We start from the raw sequence: 14,972 nt of genomic DNA, 5'->3' as shown, positions 1-14,972 counted from the left end.
AACAGGGCTGCAGGGAGCAGGGTGATTGAGCAGAATATCAATGTTTGGAGCTGTTAATCTGCATGTGCAGCCTTCAGCCAGTGCTGGGAGAGGAAATCCAAGGGCATATGCAAAGATCGTATTGATTGATGTTTATAATTACACATTTTTAATGCAGTTTTTTTATTTATAGATGTATAAGATGAGACCTTTAAACAAATACAGGACAAAACAACAGATTAAAATGTCAAACAGCTTGAGCACTAAATTAATGGCAAAAGCAGAGCCTGTTAAGAGGTTAAGTAAGTGAATGAACCAAAGGGTCAGATGAGGTGCCTTAATGTGTCTTTACTTCACAGACAACTAACTCAAATATTACCCTTTATACCACCTGACAGATTAATAAATCCCTTTATAACTCTAAGCATTCATTAGCATGTCTTCCAGCTGGTTACAGATGGGGACTGACATGACGTGAGCGATCAGTCATTGTGGAGTATTCTTGTAAGGACTGTGACAGATTGGGGTCAAGGGTTGATTTTGTGATGCCAGTGTTTGGCTACTCAAACATGGTAACTTATTGTGAAATGCACAGGTACAAATAAGTCTTTTTAAGGCTATTTCTCTAACTTACAAGCTCTTACTGTTGTAACAAGGGTTATTTTCTTTAGAAGGCTACATTGCCACATCTACCTTTTCAAAGTCACGAAATGAATTTAATGTTAAGTGGGAGACATGAGGAGGTGACAAATGTTGCAGACGTTTGAGGAGAAGAGAAGTACTTTAACGAACTGGCACGAAGAAATTTAAAAGTGATGAAAAGTCTGTTATAAAACATAAAATGTAGCAAAACTACATTAGAACATTTCAACTAATTCAACAGACTAGGTTTTCTCACTCTGGATTGACATGATATGACTGATTGATGAAAATAACAGACAGTATTAGGCTTCTCTTTACTTAAGATGTGCTATTAAGAGATAATTTCTGTCATTTTCTAAATTAATGGTATTGTCCACAATCACCAGACAGGCCCTGGGACAAGCGATGAACTGTCTCCTCTTTCTACTCTACTGCATGGATTATCTAATTAGCCTTTGCCAAAAACACCTCAGTCATCCAACACACCACTTCGACAGGTTTTAATAGTTTTCCGACAACAGTGGAGGTCGAGATCACAAAGAAAGGTAATCATGGCTTCAGGCTGAAAACTAACTAAACTCAAGCCAGTGTAGTATTGTTTTATTGCCTGTAAGGAAGTGAGTGTAGCTCATTTGGTAAAGGCAGTTCCCGGTCCCGGATGTATGTCGAAGTGTCTCTGGGCAAGACACTGAACCCCTAACAGCCCATTCCCATCCCCAGCTGTGCAGTGCTGGTCCAAGCCTGGTAGAAATTGGGGAAGGTTGCATCAGGAAGGGCATCCGTCGTAAAAACTGTGCCAAATCAACATGTGGACAATGATCTGCTGTGGTGACCCTGAACTCACAGGTGAGCCGTAAGGACAAAAACAAAAACAAAAAAAGTGATTTTATAAAACACGATTCTTTAAATTAGTTAAACACTAACAAAACCATTTTCACACCGTTACAGGCACAACTGTGCTGAACAGTTTCCAGGTGTGCATTGCTCTCACAAACCCTCTCCTGTAAATGAAGGTCAAATCAAATATACCTTTGGTTGGTTACTTACAGGTACCGCTGCTGTTGTTGGGCACCACCACCGGATGGATCCGTGGGTTTTTCACAATGTCTTGCCAGTGGATTGTGTCTGCATGACACAGAAACTTGTTCTGGTCAACATAAACACCTCCACTCAGGATCTCTGTAAAGAACAGAAAGAGCACATACTCAGTACACACAGGCTTTCTGCGTACCTAACTATTTCTGCCGGAAGGATGCAGCTAATTTAGCAGTCATGCTACCTGGTTCCTGATGTGCGTATTAACCGCAAGCTTTTTATAATTAACAACTGCATGTTTAGGACTCGATTGGACAGGCACGTTTCTTTTCCGTGTGAGGAGTGCAAGGGTGTTGGGGGACACCTGGCCTTGAGACACACACATTTGATGATGGTGGTTGTTGGGAGGCAGCAAGGACTAAGCCGTGTCATTTTGCTGTTATTACAACCTCTGATCTTTTCCTATTTTGTTGTTTTCTCATCCTTCCCTTCCCACGCTGCAAGCACACAAAATCAATTATGCTCCACTGCCATCACAGCACTAAGTCCATCTGGCATTTGAGACCCACTAAGTGAAAGCAGCATTAAAAGTATGCACTTGTCATATTTCTTCAAGGTATAATATGTCATAAAATGCATCACCTTGAAGAGCCAATAATCATTGTACTTATATGGAGAATGGATTTCTTTTGCCACTGTATACACACACACACACACACACACACACACGCACACACACACACACACATCTGTTGAATGATTGGATACGGAGCGTGATTCCAATTATTTTTGTGCAGGAGTTTACAGAATGCCTAATCCCGACTTTTATGTGAGACAGAATAAGTGGGAAAGAGAAAAGAAGAGACAAAGAAATATGACAGACAGCCACAGAGAGACAAATGGCAAAAGAAAGACCAAGTGAAGCACACTAGCAGATTTGCATTATTTACAGAGCCTGTGTGCTCTCTATCTCCCAACAAACAGATTACTGACACAGGGCTGAAACCGATGAGACACATAATCATACACGAGGCGCCCCACCAGCACTGCACAGAAACAGCCAAATACAATATTGTCCCACAAAGGCCCGATTAAATGATATTCCTTGGATAATAGGTGGTGGAGGTATTACCAACACAAGCCCCCTCCATCCCACACCCAAAGCTCTGCCACTATCTTTCTGCATGTGTGGTAGGAGAGGGAGAGACATTAATCCTTCCTCTCACCACAGGGGGGTATTTCTCAGCTAGCAGAAGGCCCCGTCTCAAATTTAAATTGTTTGCACAATGGGATGCTGCCAGCAAAGTAGGGCGATGGACAAACCGACAGACAAAGCAAAGCAGTTGTTACGACAAAACTGCCAGCAGGATCTCTCAGCCCCGGTTAAGCAAGATTAATTTATATCCTTCAGCCATTCACCTTTGTCCTCGTTGGTCCGATTGTAATTGGAGCCAGAATATTTCAAATTCAGGTGAAACATATGCAAGGCACATTTCCAATTAGGTACACGTGCCATCTCCACATTGGAAAGCTACTGGAAAAGGGTTTAAACTGGCTACAAGTCCTTGTAGATGTATGTCATATAAGTTTTAATTAAATAAAGAATTCTGTTGTTAACTTTTTAAATTTATATTTTAATATTTATATTTAAGTGGCATGAGGGTACTTTTTGCACACTGTAATATACGCTGTAAATGTATTTTTAAATTTAAAAAAATTGCCTCCTGCCCAATGGCAGCTGGGACAATCAACTTTGTTGTTTGCTTTGAATCATGGTGATTCTGAAATTTAACCATCACCATTACATTTACGTAGGTATTAAAAAAGGTCTGTATAGGTTTGATTAATCATCAGTTGAAAAATGTTTTTCACATTGTCATTGAAAGTTATAGTGTGAAAGGAGTTGAACACTTTCCATCGTGACTATACTGTACATTGGCTGTCTGTGTCTGTGTCTAACTCAAAAACAATGGAGACAGTGGCGACAGCAGCAATTGTAAAGTGATTTTCATTATCTGACTTTTGTAAACAGATTTTCATTGTCATTTATCAATATCATGTGACTGTAATATCTGAAAAAAGACTGAAAATGTTGGCATATAATCATTTCTTTTGAAACGGTTTGTTGTCTTACTCTTCAATGATCTTCTACAAATGTTTCTTATTAAGCAATACTTTACAATGCAAAACAATATGTTCACAATATGGGCTGTAAAAGTTTGAGATACAAACATTTTTTGTTGCCTATTATTATCTTTTGGATTGTAGGAATACAAGTCTCTGCCATCTTGGACAGCGAGATTTGGCAAAAACACTTGGACAAACCACAATAAAATTGACAAAATGGCTGTTGTGTTTTTAACAGTTATGAACAACAACGTAGATCTATGCCACAGACATGGCCTGCACCCACATTAACTCACTATACCACTGAACAGTGCAATGTTGGTGGTCTAAAAAGAAAATCTTAAATTGAATTTTCAGTGTACATGCATGTAAGCTATATCAGAATATTTGGAATGGATGTTCAGTATTATATAAGACGCTAATGAAAAACAAATTTAATTTTATTATTATGTCCATATTCACAAGAAGAAATGGACAAATTGTAATTTAAGACTTTTTACTTGCTGTATAGACCCTGTGTGCCATGCCACACGAAAATCCAAATGAAGCAGAAAAAAGAAACTAGAATCACTTTGAAAGGTGTATGTGTGTGTGTGTACGTGTGTGTGTGTGTGTGTGTGTGTGTGTGTGTGTGTGTGTGTGTAGCTGAAATGACTTATTACAGTTTTTTACAATTGCTAAGGCACAAATTTAAAATCTGGGCTCATTACACACTACACAAAATAATAAAGAATTATACACTTTATTCACAATCATACCAAGTTTTTGAAAACCCAAACCACAGTTGGGTCCTAGACTCTCTACAGTTTGCAGATTCATAGAAAATGCATTTCAACTTATCTCGCCACCTCCCTCACCCACCTGGAGATGCTAGAGATGTATGTGACATTTTTGTTCATCAACTAAGCCTTTACGGTTTTTCTCATTTTCTCGTGAGGAATGTCAGCCATGTTTTTGATTTTGCTGCCAGAAAATGTATTTCAAAATTCTACACACCATAATGTGCAACAGGCACGTTTTGCGTTTTGAGCCAAAGTGTTTTGATGTGAGATTATTTTGATGTGATACTGGGTTGTTAAGATTATTCCAGTTACCTTTGATTTGATCATCAGCCTGTCAGAATAGATGGAAAGGATGTACTTTAGAATGACACATATCCAGTTGGGCAGCACAGTGGTGGAGTGCTTGGCACTGCATCACAGCTAGAAACTCCCGGCTTCAAGACCACCTGCCAACTCCCTGTGGTTGTGTGGTGTAACCACCACAGTCGTAATGTTATTTCTTTTGTGCACGGTTGACTTTTTTTGGTCTCTCTCTGAATGCGTGTGTGTCGGTGTGATATTGTGTTGTGTATTGTGACGAGGCGAGCAGGTGAATGTGTGATTGGCTGGCAGGTATGTGTTATGTCATTCCAGGAGCAGATTGGTTGCAGCCTTTTCCATCAGAGGGTTAAAATTCAGTGTTTCCCAGTCCAGCCCAGGACTCTTCTCTCTTGCTGCCAGTCCACCAGATCCCATTGTTAAATGTGTTGTTAATGATGTTCTACTTGTGGGGTGGGGTTAGCTTTTTGTTAAAAATCAATTTTTCACTTGTTTATCCATTAGGAGTTTAGCTAAGTTCAATGTATGTTTTGTTATTTTTATTTTTGTCTAGGTCAGCATAGGACAACCTGGCTAGTTCAGTGGGTGCTGGGATGAGGGGAGTCTCTATTTCTCCTAGGCCAGGGTGTAACACAAATTTAGCTCCATAAAATTTCCTCCGGGTACTCTGGTTTCCTCCCATAGTCAAAAGACATGCATATAAGTGGTGACTCTAAATTGCCCGTTGGTGTGAATGTATGTGTTGGCCTTGAGATAGACTGGTGACCTGTCCAGGGTGTACTGTACCCCACCTCTCTATGACAACTGGGATAGGCTCCAGCCCGGCAAGAACCTGAAAAGGATGGGTGGGATGGATAGATGGATGGATAATTATCCAGTTATCCATTTTTTGAATATTTCCAAGTAATGGTGAACCTTTAGGCAGGGATAGCTACGCTGCCCATCATTAGCTTTTCAAAGAAACATTTCCTCACATCGCTAAACATGAGTCTCCTTAGCAGACCACCTCAGTTTTTCATGCAAACAAAAGATTTGGACTTAATAGGCAGGAGCTTAGCCAAAAGGCATTGTCAGCGTTCTTGTGTGTGGTAAACAAGTGAGACAAGGTGCATTCGCTAATTCCAGCTGGACACGGGCAGCATTAACACTCTTCAAACACACTGTATAAACGGTCGGAAAAATAAACCACTCTGTTCAAGTCTGTCACAACAAGTAAGGCTCTCCACCATCCAGAAGGCTCCACCATTCTCTAATGCATTCTCACACATGGTGCATTTGGACATGTACTGCACACACAACACACTTATTTGCAGTGTGACATGACCAAATTCAAGATGCTGGTTAACAGTTTAATTGGCTCGTTGTTATTGCTTTGCCTAGAACAGTTACAGCAGTTCCCATGGCCTCTGTCACCAAGATAGGAATAATTAACAAACACATATTACATAATACCTACAATAACATACAAAAACCATTGCAGGCATTGCTTTCATTACAAATAAATGCTTGGTGTGCATGTTTCCTGAGTGTGCAGCTGGTGGCCAGGGGGAGATTAATGGTAAAATCCTGGTGTTGATTGTTTAGTGGTTAGAGAAAATGTCTTAATTAGTTTGTTCACGTAGCTGCAGCTTGTTTCCAAACTCCCTACTACCTTGTCCCGAGAGCAACTGCAGGCGCCTGAATGAGTGTATGGCTTCACAAGGCATAGCAATCTTCAGTATCAGGCTGCATGACCGTTAGAGGAAAACAATATAAAATTCAGGGAGGCAGAACAAATGTATGCAGGCAATTATTTTGATGGTTGGAGTGTTTTTTTTTTTTCTTTTATTGCAGTGTGGGGATGGGTTTGATTAAGACTGGGAGGCAAATCGCAAACCAATGATCAGAAAAGTAATATTAATGAGTTTGTGAGGGTGAATTAATAAATGAAGAAATAGTGTAGGAGTATTGGAGGACAGCAGAAGCACTATAATAAATGGTTGTTTACTTCAGTGTTGGAAGGCCTGCTGAATATTCCCAATAGTGTTTACTCTTCTGTACATGGAAGTAGATCCATATGCTGAACTACCATAAGCAAGACATATAAAACACATCCACTCATTATTTAAACTTTACGCTACAGCCACAGGCAGGTACAGTAGAGGCTTGATGGATAAGTTAAGAGCCAACACAGTCAGCTTGGCAGTGGAAAGTCGGCAAGTGATTTAGAAAGACACTGAAACAGGTATTTACAGTAGACAGACAAGTATTTAATCAGAGAGACGAAGGAGGTATCTGTCTGCATGTTGTGGGACTGGGGATTTTGCCCTGGGTCTCCACTGCACTCATTGACTCTGAGAGCTTCAACTTGGTTTCGGCTCAGCGCTGCTATAAGCTAAGCGGAACAGAGGAGAGAAACTCTGCGGGAAGATGAGGATACATTCTAGGTCAAAGAGGCTAAATGCTGGGGTGCACATCATGCTGTATGCCCCAGCAGCAGTGGAAGGCTGGAGTTGTTGCTAGGCTGCACTCGGCAAACACAATGGCACAGATACCAAAATAACAGATAAGTGCACACATAACAGTCCATACACAGAAGCAAGCGAGCTGAGAAACATTTTCATATCAACACACGGCTCAGGTTTGGCAGTAATGAGGCCCTTGTTATTATGTGTGTCTGGAGCATCAATTAAATAAAATTATTATTGCTTTATTAGTTGCACTAATTTATTCTCTACAACAGCTGGTAAAACGTACCTTAGGAAGGAAATGTCAGCACTGCTATACTGTCCCTCAGCATTTATTATTATAAATCAATTAAAAAGGACACTTTATCTGAACCTGTTCTAGTGAGAAGCTATTGAACACAATGTACCAGAAAGCTCTTAGGTAAAGGTAAGACTTTGCCAACTTTCTAGTAAGTACTATGCATTTTCACTAAATCCCCAATCCAGTAAACTTGTTAACAATTACAGTGGCTTATGCATATTGCTGGTGCATAACAGCACCGTCCTCAACTGTGAATCCAGGAAGAAAAATTATCTGAAAAATCTGAAAAAAAGAAAGATAATGTCAAAACTATATAAACTGAAATGAAGGATTAATACCAACTCATAGCCACTTGCAGAGTACACAAAATTGCACTTCTACTGAAAAACAGAAGGACACATTTCCAGCAGTGTTAACTAATAACAAGGATAAACAACCAGTAGGGAGAGGAAATAAGTACATGTATGCAGTATTAATGCAGCATTAATTTTTGTATTTTACTACATTTTGAGGTATTCCTACATTATTTTACCATTTTTGTGTAGCATTGTGGGTAAACTGGTTAGTGCTGCTGCCTCACAGCTAGACCCATGTGTTTGTGTGGGTTAGGATTAGGGTTCGGTTAATTGGTGACTCTAAATTGTCCATAAGTGCAAATTGTTGTCTGTCTGTATGTCTCTCTCTGTTGGCCCTTAGTTACACATCATGGATGGATTGTGGTCCTGGGATAGAATTGTGATCTACGGCGTACCCCACCTCCTGCCTGATAACAAATGCTAAATAAGCACTTTAGGTAAAGGACAGATTGATTTCACATTTGTGCTACTTCATACTATGACTTCATTACATTTTTAGGCAAATATTGTATTTTACTCTACTACATTTATTTGATAACTTGAGTTACTTGGTACATTTCATATGTAAATGAATGAAACACAATACAGTCCAATAATAAGACCTATATAGGAGTAAGTAAAATAATTCAAATTATAATTATAAGATTCAAAATCTATTATCATCAAAAGGTGCTAAATGAGCTCCATTGTCACCAGCTGCATCTTTTAAGTGAAAAATAAATGAATGCCTCAAGAATTACAATCTAACGCAGTGCACAAAGACTGCAGACACATTTTCAACTCATTTACAACAAAGTAACCTTTAACCTGCGTCCAAGAGGAGTAAGAGGGGAGGTCCTCTCCCTTCCTAGATACATTTCCTACTCCAGGCCTGCAATACTCAACTGTTTTCTTGTGACATGTTAAAATGCGGAAAGATACAGGAACCAAACCTGTGTAAACTATCGACACTCTGTGATTCCTTATCAAAATTGAACTCCAGTTGAATTATGACTTGAATGATAGACTCTCTTCTACACTCCAACCTTGATACAGACATCGGAAAACATCATTACTGCATGACCAACTGAAATTCACTTCATTTTGATACATGCTCATTAAGTGTATAAACTTATGTCATAAGCTTCATGAAACTTGTGATTTCATGATGTTTGATCCAAGTCTGGTTAAAATCGGATGGAAAAAATATAATTCATTGGAAACTCTATAATGATGTTCATTATATCTATGTACCACATTCTATATTATTTGACCTTATATGTTTTAAATTATTATATATAAATTATTATTAATTTCTACATCACATGACTCTAATGCTAGTTTATGATTTTTCTTTGCTCGTTCTTTGTTAAAGTTTTGGCAATTTATAACAAGCCAATTGTTTTTTTTTTTTTCTGTAAGTAACAGTTCGATCTTGGAGCACTGAGCCTACGGTTTAGCTTAGTCCTTGCCAAAGTTACATCGTGGCAAATTGCTAAATCTGTTTTCAGTCATCTGGGCATCTAGCAATAAGATGCCCAGAGATGGTAAACTCTGTCTATGCCTCTTTGGTGTTGAAAAAGACAGAGCTCTGCTTCTGTCCCCTTCTGTCACCACATGCTGTGATTGTCCAGGTGATGAAGGATGCATCCAGTGTGAAGACCCCTGGTGCATCTGTGCATGCGCTTACTTGCCTTCTGGTCCTAAAACCTTTCAGAGACCCAAGTGACTCCTCACTAGGCAAAACTAAGATTTGTGTTAAACTCTTTGAAAACCTGATGTCCTAAGATAAACCACAAGTTTATTTCCCGAGTTTATTCATTATATTTAATAATTTATTAGTACAATTGTTAAATTTTATTATTAAATTAAAAAAGATTTTTATATTTTCACCTGTAATGTATCTATCTTGGCAGCTATTAGATCAATAAATATTCATTTACAGACAACAAGATCACATATCTGGAGAAGAACCTGCCTTTTTCAAATAAGACTGATTAATAAAATATTTTTTTGGTTAATTAATGATTAACTGCTTTTAACAGACATATTATTACTGATTTGGTGCCCTATAATGAGGATAAGTGAATAATTTATGTGCTTGTTTGCTACATTATTTTGATGCCCTGTATGAGGTCTGTAAAACTAGTTATATTGATAATTTATATTGCAACACTAATATAAGTTTAATCTAATGATATTAAGAACTGTTGTAAAATAAGACATTTTGTATAGAGTACTTTTACTTAGCTAATGCATATATTTACAGTAAATAGCAGCCAACAATAAACAAAAACATTTCTTATGTAGAAAAGAGGAAGAGCGGGAGAGAGAGATGCAGCATGTTGCCACACAGCCAACAGTTGCGTCAATCATTGTGCTCTTAGTTGCTCGGTTTTCGACAGGAGATTTCAGCACAGCAAATCTCTGCCTTTGCTCTACAAATAGGTGATCTCCCCTTTCATCCATCATGTGCTACCACAGTCCTGTGCTCACCCTCCTGTCCCTACTCCCAAGGAATATATGTATGTTTCCTTGAGGGTGTATACAGTATCCGCCTGGATGCATATTAAAAGACAAGAAAAAAGGAAATGTGATTGTGAGCACATGAAACTGATCTTAACAGAGGAATCTTTGATTGTGGCTTTAATTGTTCTATTTATTTCATAAAGTTAGTTTCTTAAATAGGTGAACATTTTTGTAATGTGTTTCCAAAATGCTGGGGGGCTTACAAAAGACTGGTCCAACCTGAAGCTGTAAAGGCTGAGATATTATGACTTTTAGTGCCTAGTATGGGTCAAGCTCTGAAAAAGAAAAAAAAAATCACCAGGAATTGTAGGTAACCATCTATAGGTTAAAAGGTTTTTTAATGTGCCATATACACATACATATACTGGCATATATACAATATACAAATTGTTGGTTTAGTTATAATCAGTATAATGAGAACATTGTCTTGGGTCCAAAATACACTTTTTTACGTGGCCACATTTTGGCACAAAAATGAGAGTATGTTTAGGGAAAGATCATGATTTGGGTAAATATACTAGAATACAAACATTTCCTGCTGGAAGTGCAATCATCACTTCTTTGGAACCCAACATTTTGCAACATAGGGTTTTTGTTGAAACCAACCAATATTACCATGATAATATCCCAGATGATGTCATCATTATTATCAAATAATCATCGATGTAAAAAGTAAACTGAATGTAATCTTTAAATTGGCCTTTTAAGGTGTATACAAAAAGTCGTTAGGACCTTGGAATTGGAGTAATTGCTGCTTTTTTAAGATGTTATTACAGATAATAGTACTTGGGTGTCTCAAAACTTTACAGCTCAACCACAGTAAAACTCAAATATTACCTCCAAATTCCAAGAATAGCAAAAAAGCCTGGCAACAAAATTAAATTCTCAAGGAGACACCACACACTTTTTAGCCTAGACACAACACAAGTGTTCAAGGCTCATGAATGTTATGTCACCAACTCCAAGCAATGCAGACATACCAAGTTAGACCCTTATATCAAGCAGGTTTGAGTGAAATTCTTTTATTTATTTAATTTGGTCTATAATTCCATATGTGTGTGTGCGCGCGTGTGTGAGTCTGATCTCATCTTCTATGAGGTCATCACATGGACACCCTCTCACAGCAATGGCATACAATTTTAACACTGTTAACACAGGCCCCAAGCAAATTGGTGTTACCCACTTAAATGTAATTGCACTTTTATGTGTTTAACTATTGACCTGAATAGAACAACTGCATTAATTTGACTACATAAAAACGCTTCACGAGAGGTTCACCAGAGAGGTGGCAGTGCTGGGATTCGAATGTTTCTGAACACACTGTGGTCAGGAGCAGTAGTAACAGTGTAGGCAGTGTGTGTGTCTGTGTGTCTGTGTGTATGTGTTATTGTTGGTTGGTGGAAGAAGGAAATGGAAAAACGTTTATGTGAGAAGGACCATTATAAGAAGAAACAAGCTGGATGGTTTCTATTTTGAAAGGTTGACTGAACGTATTATATATTGGACAGTATGGGTATGCCTATGCATATCCTTTGAAATACATGTGCAAAATTTATTATTATTTTGTTTTTTTACAAATCCCATCACCAAGGCCTGTTATTTCACTTGTTATCCTTTATACGTTATAGGACACTACAAAGAAGTAAATTAAAACATAATAAAAAAATCAACAACAACATGACAGAAATGTCTTTAAGGGGCCGGACCAAAGAAGACATTCAAAACTGCAGTAGCTTAGCATAAATATAATTAAAGAAGATGATGGTAAAGAAACTAGACTTTGGTTGAGAAGTACATCAAACTAATGAGTTGTAAACTATGTATTCATTAAATTACTTAAGTTTACAAATGGGACCTTCATTTATTATGTGATAAAAACACATATCTGTCTGGACACAACGATGAATTGTTTCCTTTTTGCCCTTTCTTTAGAGCAGGCTTAAATGTATTTGTTAAAACAAAGCCATGATGTGCTAATATTCAAGCATTCAAATTGAAAACTGTATACTTAGAAGTAACAAACTTATTATCCTTCGTGTTACTTTGTAGGAGAAATGTGGAGATCCTTGCTGAGGTACATGGGGGTGTCAGCCATGGCCCCATCCCACAAACATATGCTGCTACTTCGGAAGATAATTGCATTCACAGGCTGCTGATTAAATTTGGCCCATCCCTCACACAATTGTTTCCTATGAGTCTTAATGAAAAATGCCAGAGATTTAGGGATTATGGAATTATACCCGAGCGAGGAAAGCATCTGCTTAAAGACAAGAAGAAAAAATAAAATCATGACAATGGTTATGGGCGGCTGCACTTGCATCCTTGCTTATTTTCAACTTAAACAGTGATAAAACCCTGGTAATGTGAGCTTTATGGATTGAGCAGAGGAGGAGAAAGTCATTTTACAATACCTTGAGATAAGACAAATCTACGAGCAACTAAGAAAACAAAACAAAGAAAAATAATGAGAGAAAGACACAGAAACGGTAAGACAAAAGATTATCAAGGGGACAAACAAGTGAGTGATTAAAAAAAAAGAGTAAAAGGACCTTCAATTGGTGCTGCTGAGGGCCACTTAGCTTATCAAGGCTGATGTGTGATCAGCCTGCCAGCTGAATTAAAATGAGCCAGACTCTCAGGAATGGGCAAAACAAAACGGGGTTTGAAAGAGAAAGATAGAAAGAAAAAGGAAAATGAAGAGACTAAGGGAAGAGTGAGTGTATGTTACATAGCATACCAAGTATGTAGGTTTTATCATAGGAAACCGGCCTTAGTCCGTTCGTGGTTTGCTTAAGCAAAAACAACATCACTGAGGTCTTGTTTTTCCAAAACCAAAGGAGACATTCAGTAACACACGGTGCTCACTTTGTTCACATGGTATTCAAGTGCTGTATTTATTAGATATTATTAGTTGTTACAGATGTTATTCATTTCTAGTTGTTTTAGGTCTAGGGGGCAATCGCAACTATATGATTCTATCAAATTTGTTGTGTTGTTGACTCATGATTTCTGACACTTGAAGCACCACTGTGCACTGTTATAGGACTTTTTTTGTGAATGAGACTCTGCCACAAAGATAGCAGTGCAGGGAAATTCTCATGATATTTACAGTGGTAATTATTAATTATAATTAATAACTAATAATAATTAATATTATTTATTAATTATTAATTACTGCGTGTCCACTATTATCTTGTGTACATGCAGCTTCTTGTGGCTTTTATGCCCATAAAATGAGCAATTTATTACAAGTTTTTAAAGTTTAGAGCGTTTATCTGAGCAATAGCAGAATTTTTGGGGCTCTGTTAGTATCTAAAAGAAAATGATGGTATGACTGTAGTAAAGTTCAACAATATGTTTTCAGGCACAATGTGCAGTTGTATACAGTCTTTAGAACCAAGCAAACAAAATCACTGACAGGACATCATCAAATTACACAAATCAGGTAACTAAGCTAAAAATATAACATGAATAAAATATTTCCTTTACAGCAGTATGCGATGCCAGTTTGAAATGGCATCATGTATCACGCTTTTTTGCATGCTCATGTAAAATGTTCAAGTTTAGGGCACGTATTCTAGGGGAAACTGGGTTTACACACACTGTCCAATCAGTACCCAAGCCAGTGGTGGCAGTAGAGAATATGAAGTTGACTTCACACCATGTTAATTGTTGGGAGATGCAGGCGCCATCTTGTGAGATTTCCCCTCTCTTTTTGTCAGAGTTGGTAACATTGGATTGACTTTCTGTGGTATTTTTTCTTAAAAGCTTTTCACCCCAGCTTCGTTTTTTTCGGAAAAGAAATAAACACTTTGCCTTGTATGTTGGCCAACAACATAATTTAACAAAAGAGACTGCTCTGTTGTGTCTTAGAACACATGCAAAAGGGAACATCACCCCCATCAAACTTGCAAAAACAATTAACAGTTGTGTTTAGGTAAAGACCATGTTTCCAAACCCCAGGCTGTGACCCACTATAATGTTTTTAATGTAAAGTTTAAAATTGTTTTATTCTATTAAATCAATATATTAGCCAATTATAAGCATTATTCATCAGTATTTAGGCATTTTCATGCTTATGTTGTGACATGGGAACTGAAATGTTCCCCACTTGGCAGCTTGTAACTAAAAGGCCTAACTTGTAACTAGAGTACTAAAAAGTGCATAAATTTAGAGACAATTTTTGGTTACAAATTGTATAAACATTTTGTGCAAAGATCGTTTAATTTTCTTGGTTATTTTTTTCACTGCCATAAGGTAAAACTGCATTCATAGTGTGATGACAGCATCACTATTGTCTGTAAGGCTGAATTTTCTGTAAGGTTGTGAAAAAAAAAGTCTGCTAAAGCTTTTTTATTTTTTTTTTAATTTAGTGAAGTCATGCCTGGTGTTGCATATAGTAACACCCACTATATCTCTGTGGAGACCTGAGATGAACAGAAAACTCCTTTTCATGTCCCATTACACACCACTGCCC

General features: G+C 37.8%; 1 protein-coding gene across 3 annotated transcripts in view; it reads right to left on the bottom strand.

Annotated features, from left to right (window-relative positions):
* The window catches only part of LOC137133164 (receptor tyrosine-protein kinase erbB-4-like), a 280,055-nt gene that overhangs the window by 97,534 nt on the left and 167,549 nt on the right, over window positions 1–14,972 (bottom strand). For all 3 annotated transcript variants that reach the window (XM_067516449.1, XM_067516450.1, XM_067516451.1), the window contains exon 4: window positions 1,669–1,800. In XM_067516449.1, the coding sequence (XP_067372550.1) occupies window positions 1,669–1,800 (132 nt within the window). The remainder of the gene's footprint in view (window positions 1–1,668; window positions 1,801–14,972) is intronic.

The sequence above is a fragment of the Channa argus genome, chromosome 9 (genome assembly GCF_033026475.1).
Source record: "Channa argus isolate prfri chromosome 9, Channa argus male v1.0, whole genome shotgun sequence".
NCBI classification, from domain to species: domain Eukaryota; kingdom Metazoa; phylum Chordata; class Actinopteri; order Anabantiformes; family Channidae; genus Channa; species Channa argus.
The sequence above is the reverse complement of the archived record's forward strand: the minus strand, read 5'-3'. Positions and strand labels throughout refer to the sequence as shown.